The following is a 17,917-nucleotide window of genomic DNA, read 5'->3' as shown; positions in this document are numbered from 1 at the left end:
CAAACCTACACCAGAAACTGCAGAACAACAGAGACATACATTCCATTACCTGACATAGGAGGAAAGAAAGCAAAGACGTACAAGACATCTTTGGAGAGTTTGCAAGAGCAAAATCTGATCTTTTTCTTCTAATTAGAAAGCTTTATCCTCTTGTATCTAATCCATTCAAAAAGGGGCTAGCCCTCGGTCCTCCAATCAAACGCCATCTCTGACACTGCTAGGGCTTCCCCTTATTTACTGCAAACATCTGGGGTCATTTGCTTCTTTGTTTTAACAAGAAAAGGCGGAAAGCTTGTCCTGGCATCTAGCATTCCTAAAGTCATAAAACACAAGATAAGCTCTCACAGACAGCTTGTGGAATGCGGGGGGCCTCACTTTTGACCTTCTGTAAACCAAGCAGAAATCTCTCCTGCAGGCTTAACTGTTATTCACCCCCCAGGAGATACTCATTCTATGGGCTGGTGGTCTAAATACTTATCCATTAGTAGTTTTAAATCATTAACACAGCCTTGTTCAAAATTAAGAAATATGTTCAAGTGAGAGTGTTTACACATGCCATAAGATTAACTGTATTAAAGTCTAAAAAATAATCATTTTTCTTTAACAGACGTCACAAACCAGTAGGTGGCAGTAGTGTTCTTTGACAAACATGGATGCCTCCAGTGAAGCACATTCAAATGAAAATTACTCTCAATTAAAAACACTTCATTTATTGAACAGTTTGTAATAATTTCATATTTAAAGTACTTTCAGAAGTTTGAATTCTGAATATGAGCAGACTTTTTAAATAATTTTGAAAACAAAAAAATTGTTTTACATCTTCAGAGATTCATTCAATTAAACCAACACACCAGCATTCTAGCTTTATTTCACATTGCTTTTTATTTTTTTTATACAATGCCTAACTTGTGTAGTTATTTCTCACAACTGTACAATTAATGCAGATATTTAGCAAAAATACACATGAATGAAAGCACGACCAGGAGGATTATCAGAGATGCTTGGTGGGCAGCAGTTTTAAACTGAAACAAAAACACTACATCTCACAGACCATCCTATGCAGCCAAAATCAGACGTGGATACAATAAATAAAAAACAAAACACTTAGCTGACCTCATACTCACTACACTATAGAAAAAATTAAAGAGATTTAAAACATTTCTCTGCACGGATTATTCCCCTAAAATAAAGCATAAAGTAAACCAACCCCAGCCTGGTGTAGGAGGATGAAGAATGAGCTCGTTTTATGATTAATGAAGAAAAACAAAAATGCTTACAGGATTTCACTAAGGCCGTTTATAGATAGTTGAACAGATACACATTGTAGTATTTTCTCTCTTCTGGTTGTCTCATATATAAAAGAAGTGAATATTCCGAAGGTGTTTTAAAGTAAAAAATTGTGTGAATTTCTCCTTTTCAGTCAGGGAAATAAATGAACATGCTGAAGCTTTAAACCGAAGCCGAAAAGAAAATTGAAATCTAGCCTTGATGTGCGACAACTGTTTCTAAGAAGCCTGAAGATGCAACAATTAAGACTTTAAAAGGAGAAGAGTTTGATGTAAAACTTTGGTCTCTCACTCTGATTCGCTGCATCCTCTTGACGTTAAGATCTGGACCTCTGCAGCGCGTTTTAATCTGCACGCTAACCGGAATCCCTCCATTTAGGCTGATTCTTCCCAAACTAGTTCTGGGCCATGAAATCCTGTCTGTTTCCTCTGAAACGTACAGAATTTACCTTAAATATTCAAAAATAACCTCACCTTTAAAAAGAAAAAAAGTATTTCTATGTTTCAGTCCCACATGAGATAAATTCGTTAAAATCTGACTACATCCAACTAGTTTAGTCAATATTTAGTCCAGGAAACAGACTCCTAATTCACATAATGATGCTAGGATATTTAATGTTTATAATCTTTTTGTTTTGATTCAGTTTTTTTTTTTATGCAAAGCAAAAATAAACTTTACATGAAAATCTAAAGTCATTACAGGACAGACTGTTTTATTCTGCAAATGAAACATCTAAATCATCTAAAAAATAAGTTAAATAACCCAGTAATTCTAAGCTGCTTTTGATTTTTAAAACAAAAATAGTAAAAAAAGAAAATTAAATAAAAGTGTAAATAAATGAGAATCTTGTTTGAACGGGATGAAGGGACTCGGGGCGAACTCTGCTCCTGGGGCTGCTGGTGAAAGGACTGGGTTCCAGCGGACCCGTCAGTCACAGCAGAGTCAGAGTGTGTCGGATCGGCACCGATCGATCTGAAGGTGAAGTCAGGTTTCAGTCTAAAGGCTCACTGCTGAGGGGGCGTGGCCTCAGCCGGGTCCACCGTTTTAATGATGATGATCTGCTCCAGGCCAGCGGCAGGAGAGGCGGTCGGGCGCAGCTGCTCCACCAGAGCGTGGAGGGTGTCCGAGTTGATGGTCTGCTCCTGGTCGGCCTCAAAGGTCACCTGCTCGGCAGCGCTCAGAGGGTGGTGGACCGCCTCCGTCTTGAAGTTCTGGTCGATGGCGGCGGGTTCTATAGGTGGGGCTTGAGTGGAAGTGGTGGATGATTCTGGGGCTTTAGGGTTCGGAGTGGAAGGTTCCGGGTTGTTCGGCTCTACTTCTGGGATGGAGATCAGACTCTTGTTCTCCTGAGAAAGCTTGCTCTGAACAAACGCCACCGGGTGGCTGGAGGCAAGAAGGACGACTGCAGAAGGACAAAGAGTTGAAACCATTGTTTGCCATCTGCTGAGCTCAGGGCTGAACCTAATGAAAACACATCCTCACCTGCTCTCGCCCTCTCCTTGTGCTGTCGAACTTCATCAGCATGAGCCTTCTCCTGATGTTTGATCATGTTCTTCACGCTGGCGAAGCGGTTTCCACACAGCAGGCACTGAACACCAGAGTTTCCATCTGCACACACACATTAAAATTCCTTTTTTAATCTATCCGGCCTTAAAATGTGGGTTTTATTTTTCGGCTACGCTCATTGAAAATCCTTGTGAAAACTAGGGCTAAACAAATTTTGCCAAAAATCTAAATTGCGATAATTTTTCCTCAATATTGTGATGATTTTTTTTTCTTTTTTCTTTGCACTAACCCAAAGCTTGTAGAACATTTCACTGCAGGCTTTCAGACTTTGAAAGCTTGCTTGAAAGGAGCTCATTGTTGTATGATTTTAGAGTGACATTTTTTTAAAAGTGCTAACTTCAACTTGCATGCATGGATCTGCATGGTAACTGCAACTTTCCTGAACTTTCTGCGTGGCTGCAAACTCACTGTAATATATGAACCAGAGGTCACAGATTAGCGGACCGCGGTCCGGATCCGGACCAACCTGATTTAAAACATTTATAAATGGCCGCATGTTGTTCAGCAGCTGCTTGCTACTTTTAGACACAGCAGGCAAACCTGTGGCAAGCCGGGCGATGGGAAAGAAGACAATGAGAAAAAGAGAGCAGAGAAAGTGTGGACGGCTGGAAGAACTGTGGTGAACTGGTGAAAGAAAAGTGAAATGGTGCTCAAAGATGACCCTGAACATGTAGAGGATGTTTGGCTCAACCTGCTGCTGTGAAGCAGGATTCTCCACCATGAACAGAATCAAAAATAAACATGGATGCAGGATCAAAATGAGCTCCTTGATATGTGATTTAGAATGGCTTAGTCTCCATTCAAACCAGGTTTAAAGCCTTGCAGGGCAGCATAAAGCCCACTGCCAACATTAAGACAGAAAATAGAAAGAACAAAATAACAGAAATGGTCAGCTCCGTTTTTTTTTTTTATATTGGAATCAGTAAATTGTCTATATAACAGACTGAACGATTGTTGTTCACACTTTAGATTTTATAATGGAAAAATATTCTATTTTTTATTTTTATTCAATGTCCTACATGGATGCATAAACACTTCATTTTAAATCAGTGTTAAATTCTGTTTAAAGTAACAGATGATCAAAAATGATGGGACTATAATAAAAAAATGTCTCCAGACCTTTACTGTTTGCTGATTTCCTTTATTCGGACCCCTTTGATTTTTAATTGGTTACTAGAGAAAGATTTTTTATTTCCGGGTGGATCATCTAAATAAGTGGTCCTCCTTACTGTCAATCATTCTGGTGATACGTTTATGTATGGCCATCCTACATGCTTGTCCCCAGCTAGCTATCGTTTTCTGCGTATGCACACTTTCAGGTGTAGATGTGTGGTGAGCTATATTTTCATCCAGTCAAGCTCGCCCTTCTCACTGCTGTTCTCTGAAAATGGAGAAAAAGTGTCTACGAAGTGTATGAGAAGAAGAGAAAGGCCTCAGAAGAGGCCAAGATCAGAATGGTTTTGGGAGATTCTTTCACACGATGGCGTACACTGAAAGCACAGACCGGGCTTCCCACTGATGCCTTGGTTGAAAAGTTTCTACTCATCAGTTAAAGCTTGGCATGCAATTTGGAGAAATCCATTTGACATCACTGCTAGTAAAAGTTATCTACCTCTATATTGTAACTTTCCAGGGAAGTTTATTTATTTTGTAATTTAGAATAGAAAAGAAAATCCTCTTATTATGGAGAAATTGTGGTGGTGTAAGTCACAACGAGAATAGTCATAAAATTACAAAAATAAAGGCGTAAATTTAAGAGAATAAAGTCATAACATTACGAGAATAAAGTCCAACGTTACGAGAACAGAGTCCTAAAACTACAAGAAAAAAGTTGTATTTTATGACAACTCTTACAAGAAGCACTGTCTTCACTTGTGTGAAGTTATACTTTGACTCTGGTTTGACATATAATTTTTAGCAGCAGCATCACATTGAGAAGAATGTCAAAGTTGCTGTTTGGTGGAGCTGGTTGGTCTTCATATGCTGGTCGGAGGTCAAAGCTTTCTTTCTGAAACATTTTGTGGTATGATGCCTTTATTCTCATAATATTACGGCTCTATCCTCGTGAGGTTACGCCTCTATCCTCGTGAGGTTACGCCTCTATCCTCGTGAGGTTACGCCTCTATCCTCGTGAGGTTACGCCTCTATCCTCGTGAGGTTACGCCTCTATCCTCGTGAGGTTACGCCTCTATCCTCGTGAGGTTACGCCTCTATCCTCGTGAGGTTACGCCTCTATCCTCGTGAGGTTACGGCTCTATCCTCGTGAGGTTACGGCTCTATCCTCGTGAGGTTACGCCTCTATCCTCGTGAGGTTACGCCTCTATCCTCGTGAGGTTACGCCTCTATCCTCGTGAGGTTACGCCTCTATCCTCGTAAGGTTACGGCTCTATCCTCGTGAGGTTACGCCTCTATCCTCGTAAGGTTACGCCTCTATCCTCGTGAGGTTACGCCTCTATCCTCGTGAGGTTACGCCTCTATCCTCGTAAGGTTACGGCTCTATCCTCGTGAGGTTACGCCTCTATCCTCGTAAGGTTACGGCTCTATCCTCGTGAGGTTACGGCTCTATCCTCGTAAGGTTACGGCTCTATCCTCGTGAGGTTACGCCTCTATCCTCGTAAGGTTACGGCTCTATCCTCGTGAGGTTACGCCTCTATCCTCGTGAGGTTACGCCTCTATCCTCGTAAGGTTACGGCTCTATCCTCGTGAGGTTACGCCTCTATCCTCGTGAGGTTACGCCTCTATCCTCGTGAGGTTACGCCTCTATCATCGTGAGGTTACGCCTCTATCCTCGTGAGGTTACGCCTCTATCCTCGTGAGGTTACGCCTCTATCCTCGTGAGGTTACGCCTCTATCCTCGTAAGGTTACGGCTCTATCCTCGTGAGGTTACGCCTCTATCCTCGTAAGGTTACGGCTCTATCCTCGTAAGGTTACGGCTCTATCCTCGTGAGGTTACGCCTCTATCCTCGTGAGGTTACGGCTCTATCCTCGTGAGGTTACGGCTCTATCCTCGTGAGGTTACGCCTCTATCCTCGTGAGGTTACGCCTCTATCCTCGTGAGGTTACGCCTCTATCCTCGTGAGGTTACGCCTCTATCCTCGTGAGGTTACGGCTCTATCCTCGTGAGGTTACGCCTCTATCCTCGTGAGGTTACGCCTCTATCCTCGTGAGGTTACGCCTCTATCCTCGTAAGGTTACGGCTCTATCCTCGTGAGGTTACGCCTCTATCCTCGTAAGGTTACGGCTCTATCCTCGTGAGGTTACGCCTCTATCCTCGTGAGGTTACGCCTCTATCCTCGTGAGGTTACGCCTCTATCCTCGTGAGGTTACGCCTCTATCCTCGTGAGGTTACGCCTCTATCCTCGTGAGGTTACGCCTCTATCCTCGTGAGGTTACGCCTCTATCCTCGTAAGGTTACGCCTCTATCCTCGTAAGGTTACGCCTCTATCCTCGTGAGGTTACGCCTCTATCCTCGTAAGGTTACGCCTCTATCCTCGTAAGGTTACGCCTCTATCCTCGTAAGGTTACGGCTCTATCATCGTAAGGTTACGCCTCTATCCTCGTGAGATTACGGCTCTATCCTCGTAAGGTTACGCCTCTATCCCCGTAAGGTTACGGCTCTATCCCCGTAAGGTTACGCCTCTATCATCGTAAGGTTACGGCTCTATCATCGTAAGGTTACGCCTCTATCCTCGTGAGGTTACGCCTCTATCCTCGTAAGGTTACGGCTCTATCCTCGTAAGGTTACGGCTCTATCATCGTAAGGTTACGGCTCTATCATCGTGAGATTACGGCTCTATCCTCGTAAGGTTACGCCTCTATCCTCGTAAGGTTACGGCTCTATCCTCGTAAGGTTACGCCTCTATCATCGTAAGGTTACGGCTCTATCCTCGTAAGGTTACGGCTCTATCCTCGTAATAAAAGAAAAAAAATCTCTAGCCTTGCCCTAATACTCTGTCAAATACCTTTAAGTTACTACTACCTAAAGAGCTGGAGTAAGAAATTTTAGGTTGTAATCTTGCTAAGTGTAATGGGACTAAAATTGAGTGCCTCTGTAATTCAAAATTTGCATTTTATGAAATTGCGATTAATATTTTTTTTTTGTGCAAATGCAATTAATTGCCCAGCCCTAGTGAGAACCCTGCAATACTGCTGAAGGTACAAATATTAGTACTGGGTAAGTGAATCTCTACTCTAAAGCAGCTTAGACCTGCTAGCATACAGCAGCTGAACTCACCTGGGTGAAGTCTCCTCAAATGCTTCTTCAGCTCAGAAGACGTCGCAAATTTGGCATCACAGTTAGTTTGATGGCATTTATACGGAGTCTCGCCTGAAACACACAGGAACGCTTCTCGTTTTAACTCTGCATGATTCAGACATGTTCTGTCCATCTACTGAAGGCTCCCACCTGTGTGCTTCCTGGCGTGGGCGATCAGAGACGAGGACACGGAGAAGGACATGCCGCACAGGTCGCACTGGTACGGTTTCTCCCCGGTGTGGCGCCTCTTGTGGTACGTCAGGGTGCTGGACTGAGCGAACGCCTGGCCACAGATGTCGCAGACGTACGGCTTCTCTCCGCTGTGGAGTCTGAATGAAATCCACAAAATCTCATGAGTATTAAACTTCAGAGGTGAATCAGGTATCAAGCCGCATCCAGATGTTGCATATAAGGGAGATGGAACGTTGAAACGACAGATCAATACCTGATGTGGATCTTGTAGTTGGACGACGTGGCGAACTTGAAGCCGCAGCGTTCGCACGTGTAAGGCTTCTCCTCTCCATGGTGCATCCTGCGGTGAGCGACCAGCTGACACTTCTGAGCGAAACACTTGTCGCAATCACTGCATGTAAAAGGCTTCTCGCCTGGAGACAAACGGAGAACGGGTCGAGTTAGACCAGAACAAACCTGGGATCTTTATTAAGCATAAGGCATCAGAGCTGGATCCATCAGCTGAGGGCTCAGATTGTAAAACAAAAAAACTCTGAATTAACTTAATGAACACACAGCCTGTTTAAATGATGAAATAAGATAAAAGACGAGAAAACAGCAAGGATTTAGTTGTTTTGTGGCAAATTAGAGACGTGAGTATGTAAAAAAAAAAGGGGAAAAAAATACAAAACAGGAATGAAACTTCAAGCCTTTGGGATTAACTGCTATTTTTTCAGATTTAATATGTTAAATTATCATATTTTTTCTAATTAATCTTTAAGAATGCCATCCTTTTTTAATAGTGTGTTACTGATTACCTTCTCCTCACTTGTGGACATGGGCTTCCCCGGGGAGTGAAGACCTATTTCTACTGATCATGGACATGTGCAATTTCATTTTTATTGGTCAAGAGCAAATGTTTGCATTCTGATCTGTGAAACATATTTTGAAAAAAATGCAATTCTTAAAACTTCATCTGAAAAAGAGAAATTTAAACTGTATATAAAATCTGTAAAAAGAAAAAAAAAGTTTGAAAAAGAGCAAAAAATACAAGAAAATTAGATTTTTTAAAATTAAATCTAAAAGAAAGGAGCCCAGTTCTTCTCAAAATCTTTTTAATGCTTAAGAAGTTCTGCAAACTTTAATTTCTGGATTGCATTTTCTTTCCCTCATGTTTCAGATTCCAAAAACGTGTTCTTGCTTTTAACAACACTGGAACAAAATTCAATCCATACATCAGGAGAAAAAAATTATTCTTAAAGTCGTAGGGAAGCGGCTGTTCCAACCGTTGCACGACTTTACACGAGTGAATAAAGTGAATGTGATTGGTCGATTATCAAGGGGCGGGATTGTTGTGGCCGAAGGTTCGCAAGCAAGTTTGGTTGTGGCCAGTTTGTCAGAAGCATCTTGCTAACCAGTTAGCAACTTAGTGCTAGTAGGTTCCCAATGGGAAATTCCATTGGGACCAAGTAGCACTAAATTGGTGACTTAGAAACAACACTGTCAAGGAACGCTATGGACAGAGGAAACATGCAAGAGGAGGAGAGTTTAGTGTCGGAGGTCGTGGATGAGTCTCCTCCTTCATACATCTTTTATCTAGAGGAGGAAAGCGGGGACGAAGATGTTGTGGAAGAGGACGCCAGGGCGGCAGAAGCTTGGTTTGGTGTAGAAGGCTTCCAGCCGTACATGTTTGAGCCCTTGCCTCGCAACGCTGCCAGTTCTGTTAGCTCTACGCCTGCTGAAGACACAGACGTCCATCCCCTGAACACTGGGACGGAACTCAATGGGAAAGGAAATTATTCTGATTTCAACCGTTGCGTATATTAGCTGCGACATAAGAATCAAGATGCTATGACCGAAAAAAATTGATTGACGTTGATATATGATTGACCAAATTTAGGTGTTCAGGCTGACGTATAACTAACTAGCCTGCATAAGATAACGGAAAAAACCCTACCAATTTAAGGACAGGATTTTTTTTTTAAATAGATATTTTTTTTAATTTTGGGACAATATTGTCTGATAAAGAGCACATTATTATATATATTTAATTTGACATTTAGATATGACTTCCCTACGACTTTAAATGAGAAAATATGATCTTGCATGCTACTCCTGAGGTCCAGCTGACATGAGAGCATCTCTCCCTGAGCAACACAGGTTAAAACCTTCACACCTGATTTCTCTTCAGTAACCAGGAGGACTGAAGCAGGGAGGATGGCCGCCCAGTCTGAAGCTTTCTGAACTGTGCTTTATTAAATGGGAACTCTTAAAATAAACTTCTTCAAGGGTTTGAAACAGGAACTCTTTCACGCTGCTGCTCCTTACGCTCCTCACCTGTGTGGATGCGCAGGTGTGTCTTCAGCTGCGTGGCCTGCCTGAAGCTCTTGGAGCAGAAGATGCAGCCAAACGGCTTCAGGCCCTTGTGGATCTTCTCGTGTCGGCGCAGGCTGCTCACGTCTTTAAACAGCTTGTTGCACTCGCTGCAGCTCAGCGACATCTCGCCCATCTCTAAGGGATCCTGCTCCCCGGCCTCCCCCTCCTGCTCATCATCTGCTCCCAGCTCACCGCTGTCTTCCTCCTCGTCTTCCTCTTCAGCCTTCCTCCTGCCAGGCCCCCGTCCTCCTCTCCCTCTGCCCCTAGGCCGGCCTCTCCCTCTCCCGCTGCTCCGTCGTGGTTTCTTAAGCGGGAGCTCGTCCTCATGTGAGGGGCTCCAGTCGGCAGAGGTGTCCCCAAAGTCTGCAGGGTTTTCTCCCAAGTCCTTCAAGCTGGTGTCAGAATCCCCCACAGATAAATCATCGGCTCTAGAGGCTCCCTTTCCTCCACCTTTCCCGCTTCCTCTGGGTCTCCCCCGGCCCCTGTGGCTCGGGACCTTGGGAGCCGCGTCACTAGAGCTGCTCTGCTCCACCTGCTCGCCGCTGAACCCCTTTGGCCTCCTGCCCCTCTTCCTGCCCAGCCCTCGCCCAAAACTCCTCTGGGCTGAGGGTTTGTAATCGCTCCTGTCCTCTGCCTCCAAATCTACTTCATTGGGGTTGAAATCGTGGATCTTGTTGTCCAGCCCGTCATCCTTGGCGTCCCCGACAACAGAGGCAATGGACAGAGGGAGCGGAGAGGCGGGGCTGCTGGGGCTGGGAGGAGAAACCTCCGCCTCTTTGTCCACATCCGACTGGGAGGTTTCCCCCGACTCAGTCCCACCGGGGACTTTCTCCAGGTACTTTGTGGCCTCAGACATTCCCAGGAAGACAGCGGCTCGGCGTACAGCAGCCTGCCTGGTGCTGAAACCAGACAAAAACAAACTTTTCAATCTTTTTATCCATTTCTTTAGGATCATAAAACGCAGAGGGGAATCTGCAGCATTAAAAGCAACATGGGTATGTAAGCTCTTACCTGCTGAGGTTCATCTGTCCCGTGTAAATAAACTCCAGGAGCTTCTCCAGAGAGTACCGACTGACCTTCTCCGGGTCCAGAGTCGTCAGTTCTTCACCCTTTTCAGCCTGGACACAGAAATAATCGCTGAAGGCTGCCAGAATGTTGCGGTGCGCTCTGAACTCCGCGTCTTTCACCACGATGGTGATGTCACACAGGAAGTCCATCTCGCGCTGCTGATGCAGGCGCTGCAGGAGCTGCCGTCCGTGACTGGCGACCTGAGCCATTGCTGCTGCTGTAGGGGGATTGAGAGGAAGGTGGTCAGCAGTAGTGCCAAACCAGGACCTACCTGCTGCTAAGGGTCTCTGATTACACTCCACTCAGCCATTAATAAATTTAAAGCTTCCTAAACAGAACCTGAACGCAGTCATTGCAAAAAGAAAAAAAACCCCTTTGTCTCTCATGCATTGATGTTACGGTTTTAATCAGGATCAATAATTATCCACCTCAATCTTCTTAAGTATTAAACGCAAATCCAGAGAAAAAAAAAACAGCCACCTTCCCCACCTCTCTATGTCTGACTGATTTAAAGTGCCAATAGATTGATAACTCTTGTAAAAACATTGTGAGAGTGTCTTCTTTCTGTCCTGTACAATCATACTGAACCTAGTTCTGGTTCTGCTGGAGGTCCATCTTTCCCATCCTCACCACCTTACTCTGTAGGCTTGCTGTAAAGACACTGAACTCCACACAGTAGATGGTGTCCCATTTATATAATCCAACATAAAGAGGAATTAAGACTTTATGTTTTTGGATCTGGAGATGATTTGATTTTTAAAGTGAACTAGATCCTTAAAACCAATTAATTGTGCGCCCAATTATTAGAGCACCAAGCTCACATTTATATATTGAATTCTTAAGTCTCCCTTGTAAATCTTGCTCTCCAAGCAGCTTTCTTCACACACACACACACACGCATGTTGTGTCACAATATCCTTGTGGGGGCCTTCCATTGACTTCCATTCATTTCCCACTAATTTATATGGCCTAACCGTGACCCTTGCCCTAACCCTAACCATTACCGACACATACCTATCCCTAAACCTAACCTAAACTCAATTCACACCTTAGTCCTAAACCTAACCCCCACCCCAAGAAGAGAAACTTTCCTTATGGGGACCAGTTGTTGGTCCCCACAAGTACCTATCAGTCCCCAAAATGTAGCATATTCTAGGGATGCACGATATAATCGGCCCCCTATCGGTATCGGCCTGTATCGGCCTTAAAACTGAATATCGGACATCGGCCACCCCACCGATATTTAACCCGATATTTGATCAGCTTCTGAGTTTCTAAAGTCTAAAAAAAAAAAAAAAAAAAAAAAAAAAAAAAATACTTCTTCTTCTTCCTCAAAAACTTCTTTTTTAGAGACTTAAAAACTTCTAAAGACGAGGGAAAAATATTGATACATTAAAATATCCCAATATCTTCATCTTAATACGGTTTTTATAAACCTTTTCATGCATCTCCTTGCCCATGATTTAAGATTTTCAATATGAACAAATAGGTATTTTGAAATTGATGTTATTCTAAAATGTATTTTAGAATAGTAGCATTTTCTTAACACAAAATACAACAGACAACAATAAATGACAAGAATGAGTAAATATTCGGTTTATTGTTAGTTATATTTACAGTTCAAAGCTGGCGAATTATAATAATAAAAACAAACATTTTTGATGAAAGGGCCATTTACGGATAACTCTACCTTTAGATAAAAACACAGAATAAGAAAGAAGATTCAATAAGCAGAAAACCATCTAGTAAAGTATGTGCGTAAAGTAATGTGCTTTATTTAATCATACCTTTTTTAAAATGACAAAAAAACATTTGATTTGAATCTTATTTCAGAAAAAAAAGAGTGCCAAGGATATGTTGTATAAATAATAAAATAAATGCAGAAAAACAGAGGATATTTGAACTAAACACCATTTTAATGGGTTTGTTGTGGGATTTTTTTTTGCATTTTGTAGTGAAAAAAAGTATTTAATACCAAAGAGGCAAAATAAATTTTCTTTCGTGATTTTTGTTATAAGTTTTTTTTGTTTCATTTACACAGAGTTAGTCCGTAAATATCTAAATTATGTTATTAATACAGAAAAGGAGATTATTTCAGTCTTTCCTGATGTGTTATGTTGTTGCTACACATTAATGCCAAAGACAAATAGTTTACTTTTTAAACCTACAGAAGCATTGGGCAATAATGGTTGGATATTATAAATAAAATAGATCAATAAAAATAAGATGAAATGAGACATCAAAATAGTAAAGCATATTAAAATAGATTTTTTTTGTCATTAATATTATTCTAGTGATGATATCTTGCAATGTTGTACAAGAAATAAAATCTTCATGGAAAAAGCAAAAATAATAATAATAAAATTATATAGGCTATGCTTATTTCATGTTTTAACTGAGCTCTTATATTAGTACTAAGAATACTTGTTATATGTGAATATGCAAATTGTAATATAAATGCAAAAACATTAAACTTTATTAATTGATTAAGCAAAATTTAACTGGATTTAAATTTTTATACATTCTCATTTTTTTACTGAGCTTTTATATTAGTACTAAGAATACTTATGTTATATTTGAATATGCAAATTGGAACAGAAATGCAAAAACATTAAACTTTATTAATTGATGAAGCAACAATTTTACTGGATTTATATTAAAAATGTTATATATTCTTATTTTTTAACTGAGCTTTTATATTAGTACTAAGGATACTTATGTTTTATGTGAATTTGCAATTGTAAGATAAATGAAAAGCCCTTAAACTTTAAAGGAAAACTCACCCTCAGTACTGTTGGTGCTGCTTCAGCTTCTCCTCTTTACAGACTCCTATGGTGGAGGTGACATAGCAACATTAATAAGCAACATTCATAATGTTTACTAACAGTCAGAGTATTTATTCATCTATGTATCAGATGCATGCTTTAGGTCAGGCATATCTTCTGCAGCTCAGACAGGTGAGCTGCAGAAACAGATTTTGGAAAATAAAAGCTCCCTCCAGTTTCCTGATGAGGCCTTTAGCTCCGGCTAATGCTAGCAGCAGCTATAGATCCTGTTTAAATGACCTCTGCAGCGACAGTTTATAGTAATATTTCACCCCGATGGATCCAACAGAGGGCCAGTATTATGACCGTATGAGGTTTAATGCAGATGATTAACAAAGCTAGCTCTTTTCGCTGCGCTAAAAAGCGCGGAAAACATTGAGCTCTTATTTCGAAGGTTTGACGGTTTCTACAGGCGGGGTCGACGTAAGCGGCCGCAAAACTCCGCAAACACGTTCAACTTAGACACACTTCAGTCTAATACGGCCTCGGTCGTTTTAATTCAGCTGTATAAAATGGTTATTTTTAATCCAAAGTGGAGGAATTAAAAGAAGAAAACTACCTTCTAATATCCGCCAGCTCCAGCCATTACCCACGTGACTTTGAAAAACTCGCGAGACTTGGCTTTGAACAAAGATGTTCTATGGGTAGAGAGGGTTATCATCACACCAGACAACAGACGTTAAATAAACGGTTTACTATTTTTAGGAGAGTAAACGCATTCAAAGACGAGTTCGTGATTTATCGAAATAAACACGCTTTCTATACTTTTAAAGTAGATTTTTATTATCAGACATAATGAGCAAATGCAGTCACATTAATTTTCGAAGATGCGTGTTTATGTTTTAAGCGGTAACTAAATGGATCTCTGTTACATTTATACAAGGAACCCATCTGGAGGCATAAATAACCAGGAGTAACACCAGAGAGCAGAGATGGTTAATGAAGCATCTTGAAGCAAAACTGGATTGATGTTGCGCTAATTCTATCTCACAGCATACTGACACCTGCTGGACATTTAAAGCCACTACAGGCAGCTTATTGGACAGAATAAACTGAATCGATTTGATGACCTTTTAGAAAGATAGCATTTAAGTTATTGTAAATTATGTTATATTATTTTATATGTATGTTTAAATTGAAAATATCTTAGATATTTTTAGATGCAGCCAATAAATCATGTAAGCCTTATGGTCCAATTACTCATGAGTAATTGGACCATATAGAAAGCCATATCACTTGACCCATCACTACCAGAGGGCATCAGAAAAGCACTCAAACAATTTAAACCAGAGGTTACCAACATTTTAAGACTGAGGGCTACTTCACTTTTTTTTTAGCGTTTATTTTAATTATTTATTTTCTTTTAAGTATTTTCATTTTGAAATCTCTATATAAATGTTTAACTTATTGATGGGTCCAGCCACACCGATGCATGGGTGCATAACTGACTGACTCACTGAACTTTGTTTAAAAACGTATCTTCCAAGATGCATGCATCTGCTAAAAAAAATCTAATCTTTTGCGGTTTATCATTAAAATAAAAATCAAATTAAATTAGAATGTCGTTTCAGCCGTTGCATTTTTTATTTTAATTTTCTAATTGTGTCATCCTCTTCCTTTCAGTTATAAATCAGCTTATCTGAATTAGAGTTAATTTGAAGTTGACTACTGTTTACTGTTGTTTACTGTTTTTACTGTACTTATTGTTTTAAAATGATAATTTAAAAACTAGTCCACAATCATCCTCGTTCACATTTTCCCCTAAATTGTCACATTTTGCTAAATGTTTACATTATTTATTGGCTGCATCTAAAAATATCAAAGAGATTTTCAATTTAAACATAGATATAAAATAATACAATATTATATTTTACTAGGTCATCAAATCAATCCAGTTTAGTTTGTCAAATAATCTGCCTGTAATGTCTTTAAATGTCCAGCAGGTGTCAGTATGCTGTGAGACAGTACAGTTAGGCAATGTGTGGAAAAGCTTCAAGATGCCTCATTAACCCATCACTAGTCTAAATTATTTATGATTAATATAATGAAATGCTCTATAAATAACAAAAAAAAAGCAACAGAACAAAATGATTGTAAAATTAGCCCACCGGTAAATTGCTCTGTTTTCAAAAGACGCTGAGGGCCCCCCCCATGTGGTGCTTGAGGATCCCTTGGTGCATGCGGGCACGGTGTTGGTAGCCCCTGCCTTAAACTTTTTTATTATTTTCACGCATTCCGCCAATCATTTTAAAGTGTTTCATATGCTGACTAAAGGCAAGAGGAGGTAAAAGTATATTGCAGTGGCAGAGACGCGATAAAGATAATCGAAGAGAATGAAAATGAACAGCTCAAATAAAATGATTATATTAATAAAAAAATAAAATTACCTCAGTCAAAGGCCACTCTAAACAAACAGGGTTACAGTGCTTTTATTATAGTTTTTCAAATATTTTATTCCTGATTAGTGGAGCATAAGAACTAATGGCTCCTTCTCCATGTTTAGTTTTGGTACTGGGTATAAAGAGTAGATTGGAACCAGAAGACCTGAATGGTCTGGCTGTTGATCTACTGACAACAAGTCTGCAATGTAATTTGAAGCCAAGTCATTCAGTGATTTATAGAGATGGATTTGAAGTCTATTCTTAGAGAAATGGTGAGCCAGGGGAAAAACTGTAGAAAGAGGCTCATGTTCTCCACTTTCTTAGTTCTAGTGAGGACACAGGCAGCAACATTCTGGATCAGCTGGAGCTGCCTGACCCACAGACCTGTGGGGCCAACGCTACTCAAGACGAACAAAGCAGGAATTAGTTATTAAGGTCCTGCAGAGACATTAGTCCTTTAATCCTGGAGATGTTCTCCATGCGATAGAAGGCAGACTTTGTTCCTGTCTTTATGGGCCTCTGAAGGTTCAGGTCTAACAAATGTGCAAGTATTGATTAAGACCAATTTTTAAAGTGTGATGGCCACATATGTTCATAGTTCTTAAGTTTTGGCTGAATGAAACAGATTGGGAGAAAAAAAAAAGAAATTTTTTGTTCACTTTTGTGGGGGAGAGGCAAGAGGTGCTGACAACATTTGGTGAACGACCTCTTAATAGAGGTCACCTGTTTGAGAGGCCTCAAAGGTTTCTGATAGTAATACTGGAGGATCTGCTGACCGAATAAATACTTCATTAAAAATAGAATATTTATGGAATATTAACAAGAAAAAAATCATTATTGAAGAAAGATAGCTTTGTTTGAATTTGCTACAAACGATACAGAGCACAAGCAGACATGTGGAAGAAGGTATGTCATTGAGATCAGGCAGAAAAGGACTCTGGTTCAAATGTCAGAGTGGGATAGGAAGATAAATGGAGCCAAAAGTTGAGCAGACCTTGCAGAAAACCTGTCAGAGGCTGCAAAGGCTTGATAGTGGGGTGAAAGTTCATCTTCCAGCAGGAAAATGACCCTAAACACAAATCCTGAGCTAAAGTGGAATAGTCTTGAATAAAGGGACAGTGTGCAGGATTTATCACCATCTAAACTTGTGCTTCCCTTTAAGCGTGTGATATCCACTGATCTCTATTTATTCACTGCATTGCTGATTGCCCAAAAAGCCACTGTCCGCCATGTTGGTACTCCCCACACCCACAGAGACATGCAATAAAAAAGCCTACATGTGTAGCATCTGGCTGCAAAAACAAGCAGTTAGCCAGCTGTGGGAAGACATTCCACAGCTAATTTAGAGTCTGTCGATGTACTTACCAGGAAAATCCATTTATACGCTGATGTGTCCTATAGTATAGTATGTAGCGTAACAATAGTCTATCTCAGACCAACCAGAAGATATTGACTGAGTTAGTGTGTGTCTAACATTAGAAAATAGAAGGTAGAGTAAATAGAGAGTAATTCACTGTGAAATGTCAATGTAGTAATTATTTATTAAGTGGATGATGCCGTTGTTTTTTTTTAGTGCTTGTTGTATTTCTACTTTGAAAAAGCCATGAGCTGAAATATATTGCATGTTATATTCATGAAAAAATTAAAAAATAAATTATATGACATCATGCACGCAAAAATGTAAGAATACTATAGCATTAACAGACATGTACTTGTTTTTCAGTCTTGATGTAAAATTTTGAAATTATATGTAAGATGCAATTACCATAAAAATGTAATCAATACAAGTACATTACCGTTCAAAAGTTTTGGGTCACCAAAACAATTTTGTGTTTTTCCTGAAAAGTCACAGTTATTCACCACCATACGTTGTGAAATGAATAGAAAAGAATACCAAATAGAGTCAAGACATTGACAAGGTTAGAAATAATGATTTGAATTTGAAATAAGATTTTTTTTACATCAAACTTTTGCTTTTGCAATTCCT

The 17,917-nt window shown here is 40.4% G+C and overlaps 1 protein-coding gene across 2 annotated transcripts; it reads right to left on the bottom strand.

Annotated features, from left to right (window-relative positions):
- Positions 1 to 838: 838 nt before the first annotated feature.
- Positions 839 to 14,170, bottom strand: mynn (myoneurin). 2 transcript variants are annotated; one of them, XM_038304427.1, is made up of 9 exons: positions 14,109 to 14,170; positions 13,508 to 13,553; positions 10,668 to 10,941; positions 9,618 to 10,555; positions 7,555 to 7,714; positions 7,260 to 7,438; positions 7,089 to 7,181; positions 2,770 to 2,895; positions 839 to 2,689 (listed from the first exon to the last, which is right to left on the bottom strand). In XM_038304427.1, the coding sequence occupies exons 3-9, from the start codon at positions 10,931 to 10,933 to the stop codon at positions 2,292 to 2,294; spliced, it is 2,160 nt and encodes a 719-aa protein (XP_038160355.1). In that variant the 5' UTR covers positions 10,934 to 10,941; positions 13,508 to 13,553; positions 14,109 to 14,170; the 3' UTR covers positions 839 to 2,291. The 2 variants fall into 2 exon arrangements, with proteins under 2 accessions (XP_038160355.1, XP_038160356.1); XM_038304428.1 differs by having other exon boundaries at positions 10,668 to 10,774.
- Between the last annotated feature and the right edge of the window lie 3,747 nt (positions 14,171 to 17,917).

The sequence above is a fragment of the Cyprinodon tularosa genome, unplaced genomic scaffold, assembly GCF_016077235.1.
Source record: "Cyprinodon tularosa strain WSP-4 unplaced genomic scaffold, ASM1607723v1 ctg533, whole genome shotgun sequence".
Classification (NCBI taxonomy): Eukaryota; Metazoa; Chordata; class Actinopteri; order Cyprinodontiformes; family Cyprinodontidae; genus Cyprinodon; species Cyprinodon tularosa.
Note: the sequence above shows the minus strand (reverse complement) of the source record. Positions and strands in the feature narration are given on the sequence as shown.

Bases quoted from the DNA above. Each gene is read 5' to 3' on its own strand.
- mynn (XM_038304427.1), bottom strand. From the start codon at position 10,933: ATGGCTCAGGTCGCCAGTCACGGACGGCAGCTCCTGCAGCGCCTGCAT. The intron at 10,556-10,667 runs GTAAGAGCTTAC...GTCTGGTTTCAG, and splicing joins GGACAGATGAACCTCAGCAG to CACCAGGCAGGCTGCTGTAC. The intron at 7,439-7,554 runs GTATTGATCTGT...GATTTCATTCAG, and splicing joins AACTACAAGATCCACATCAG to ACTCCACAGCGGAGAGAAGC.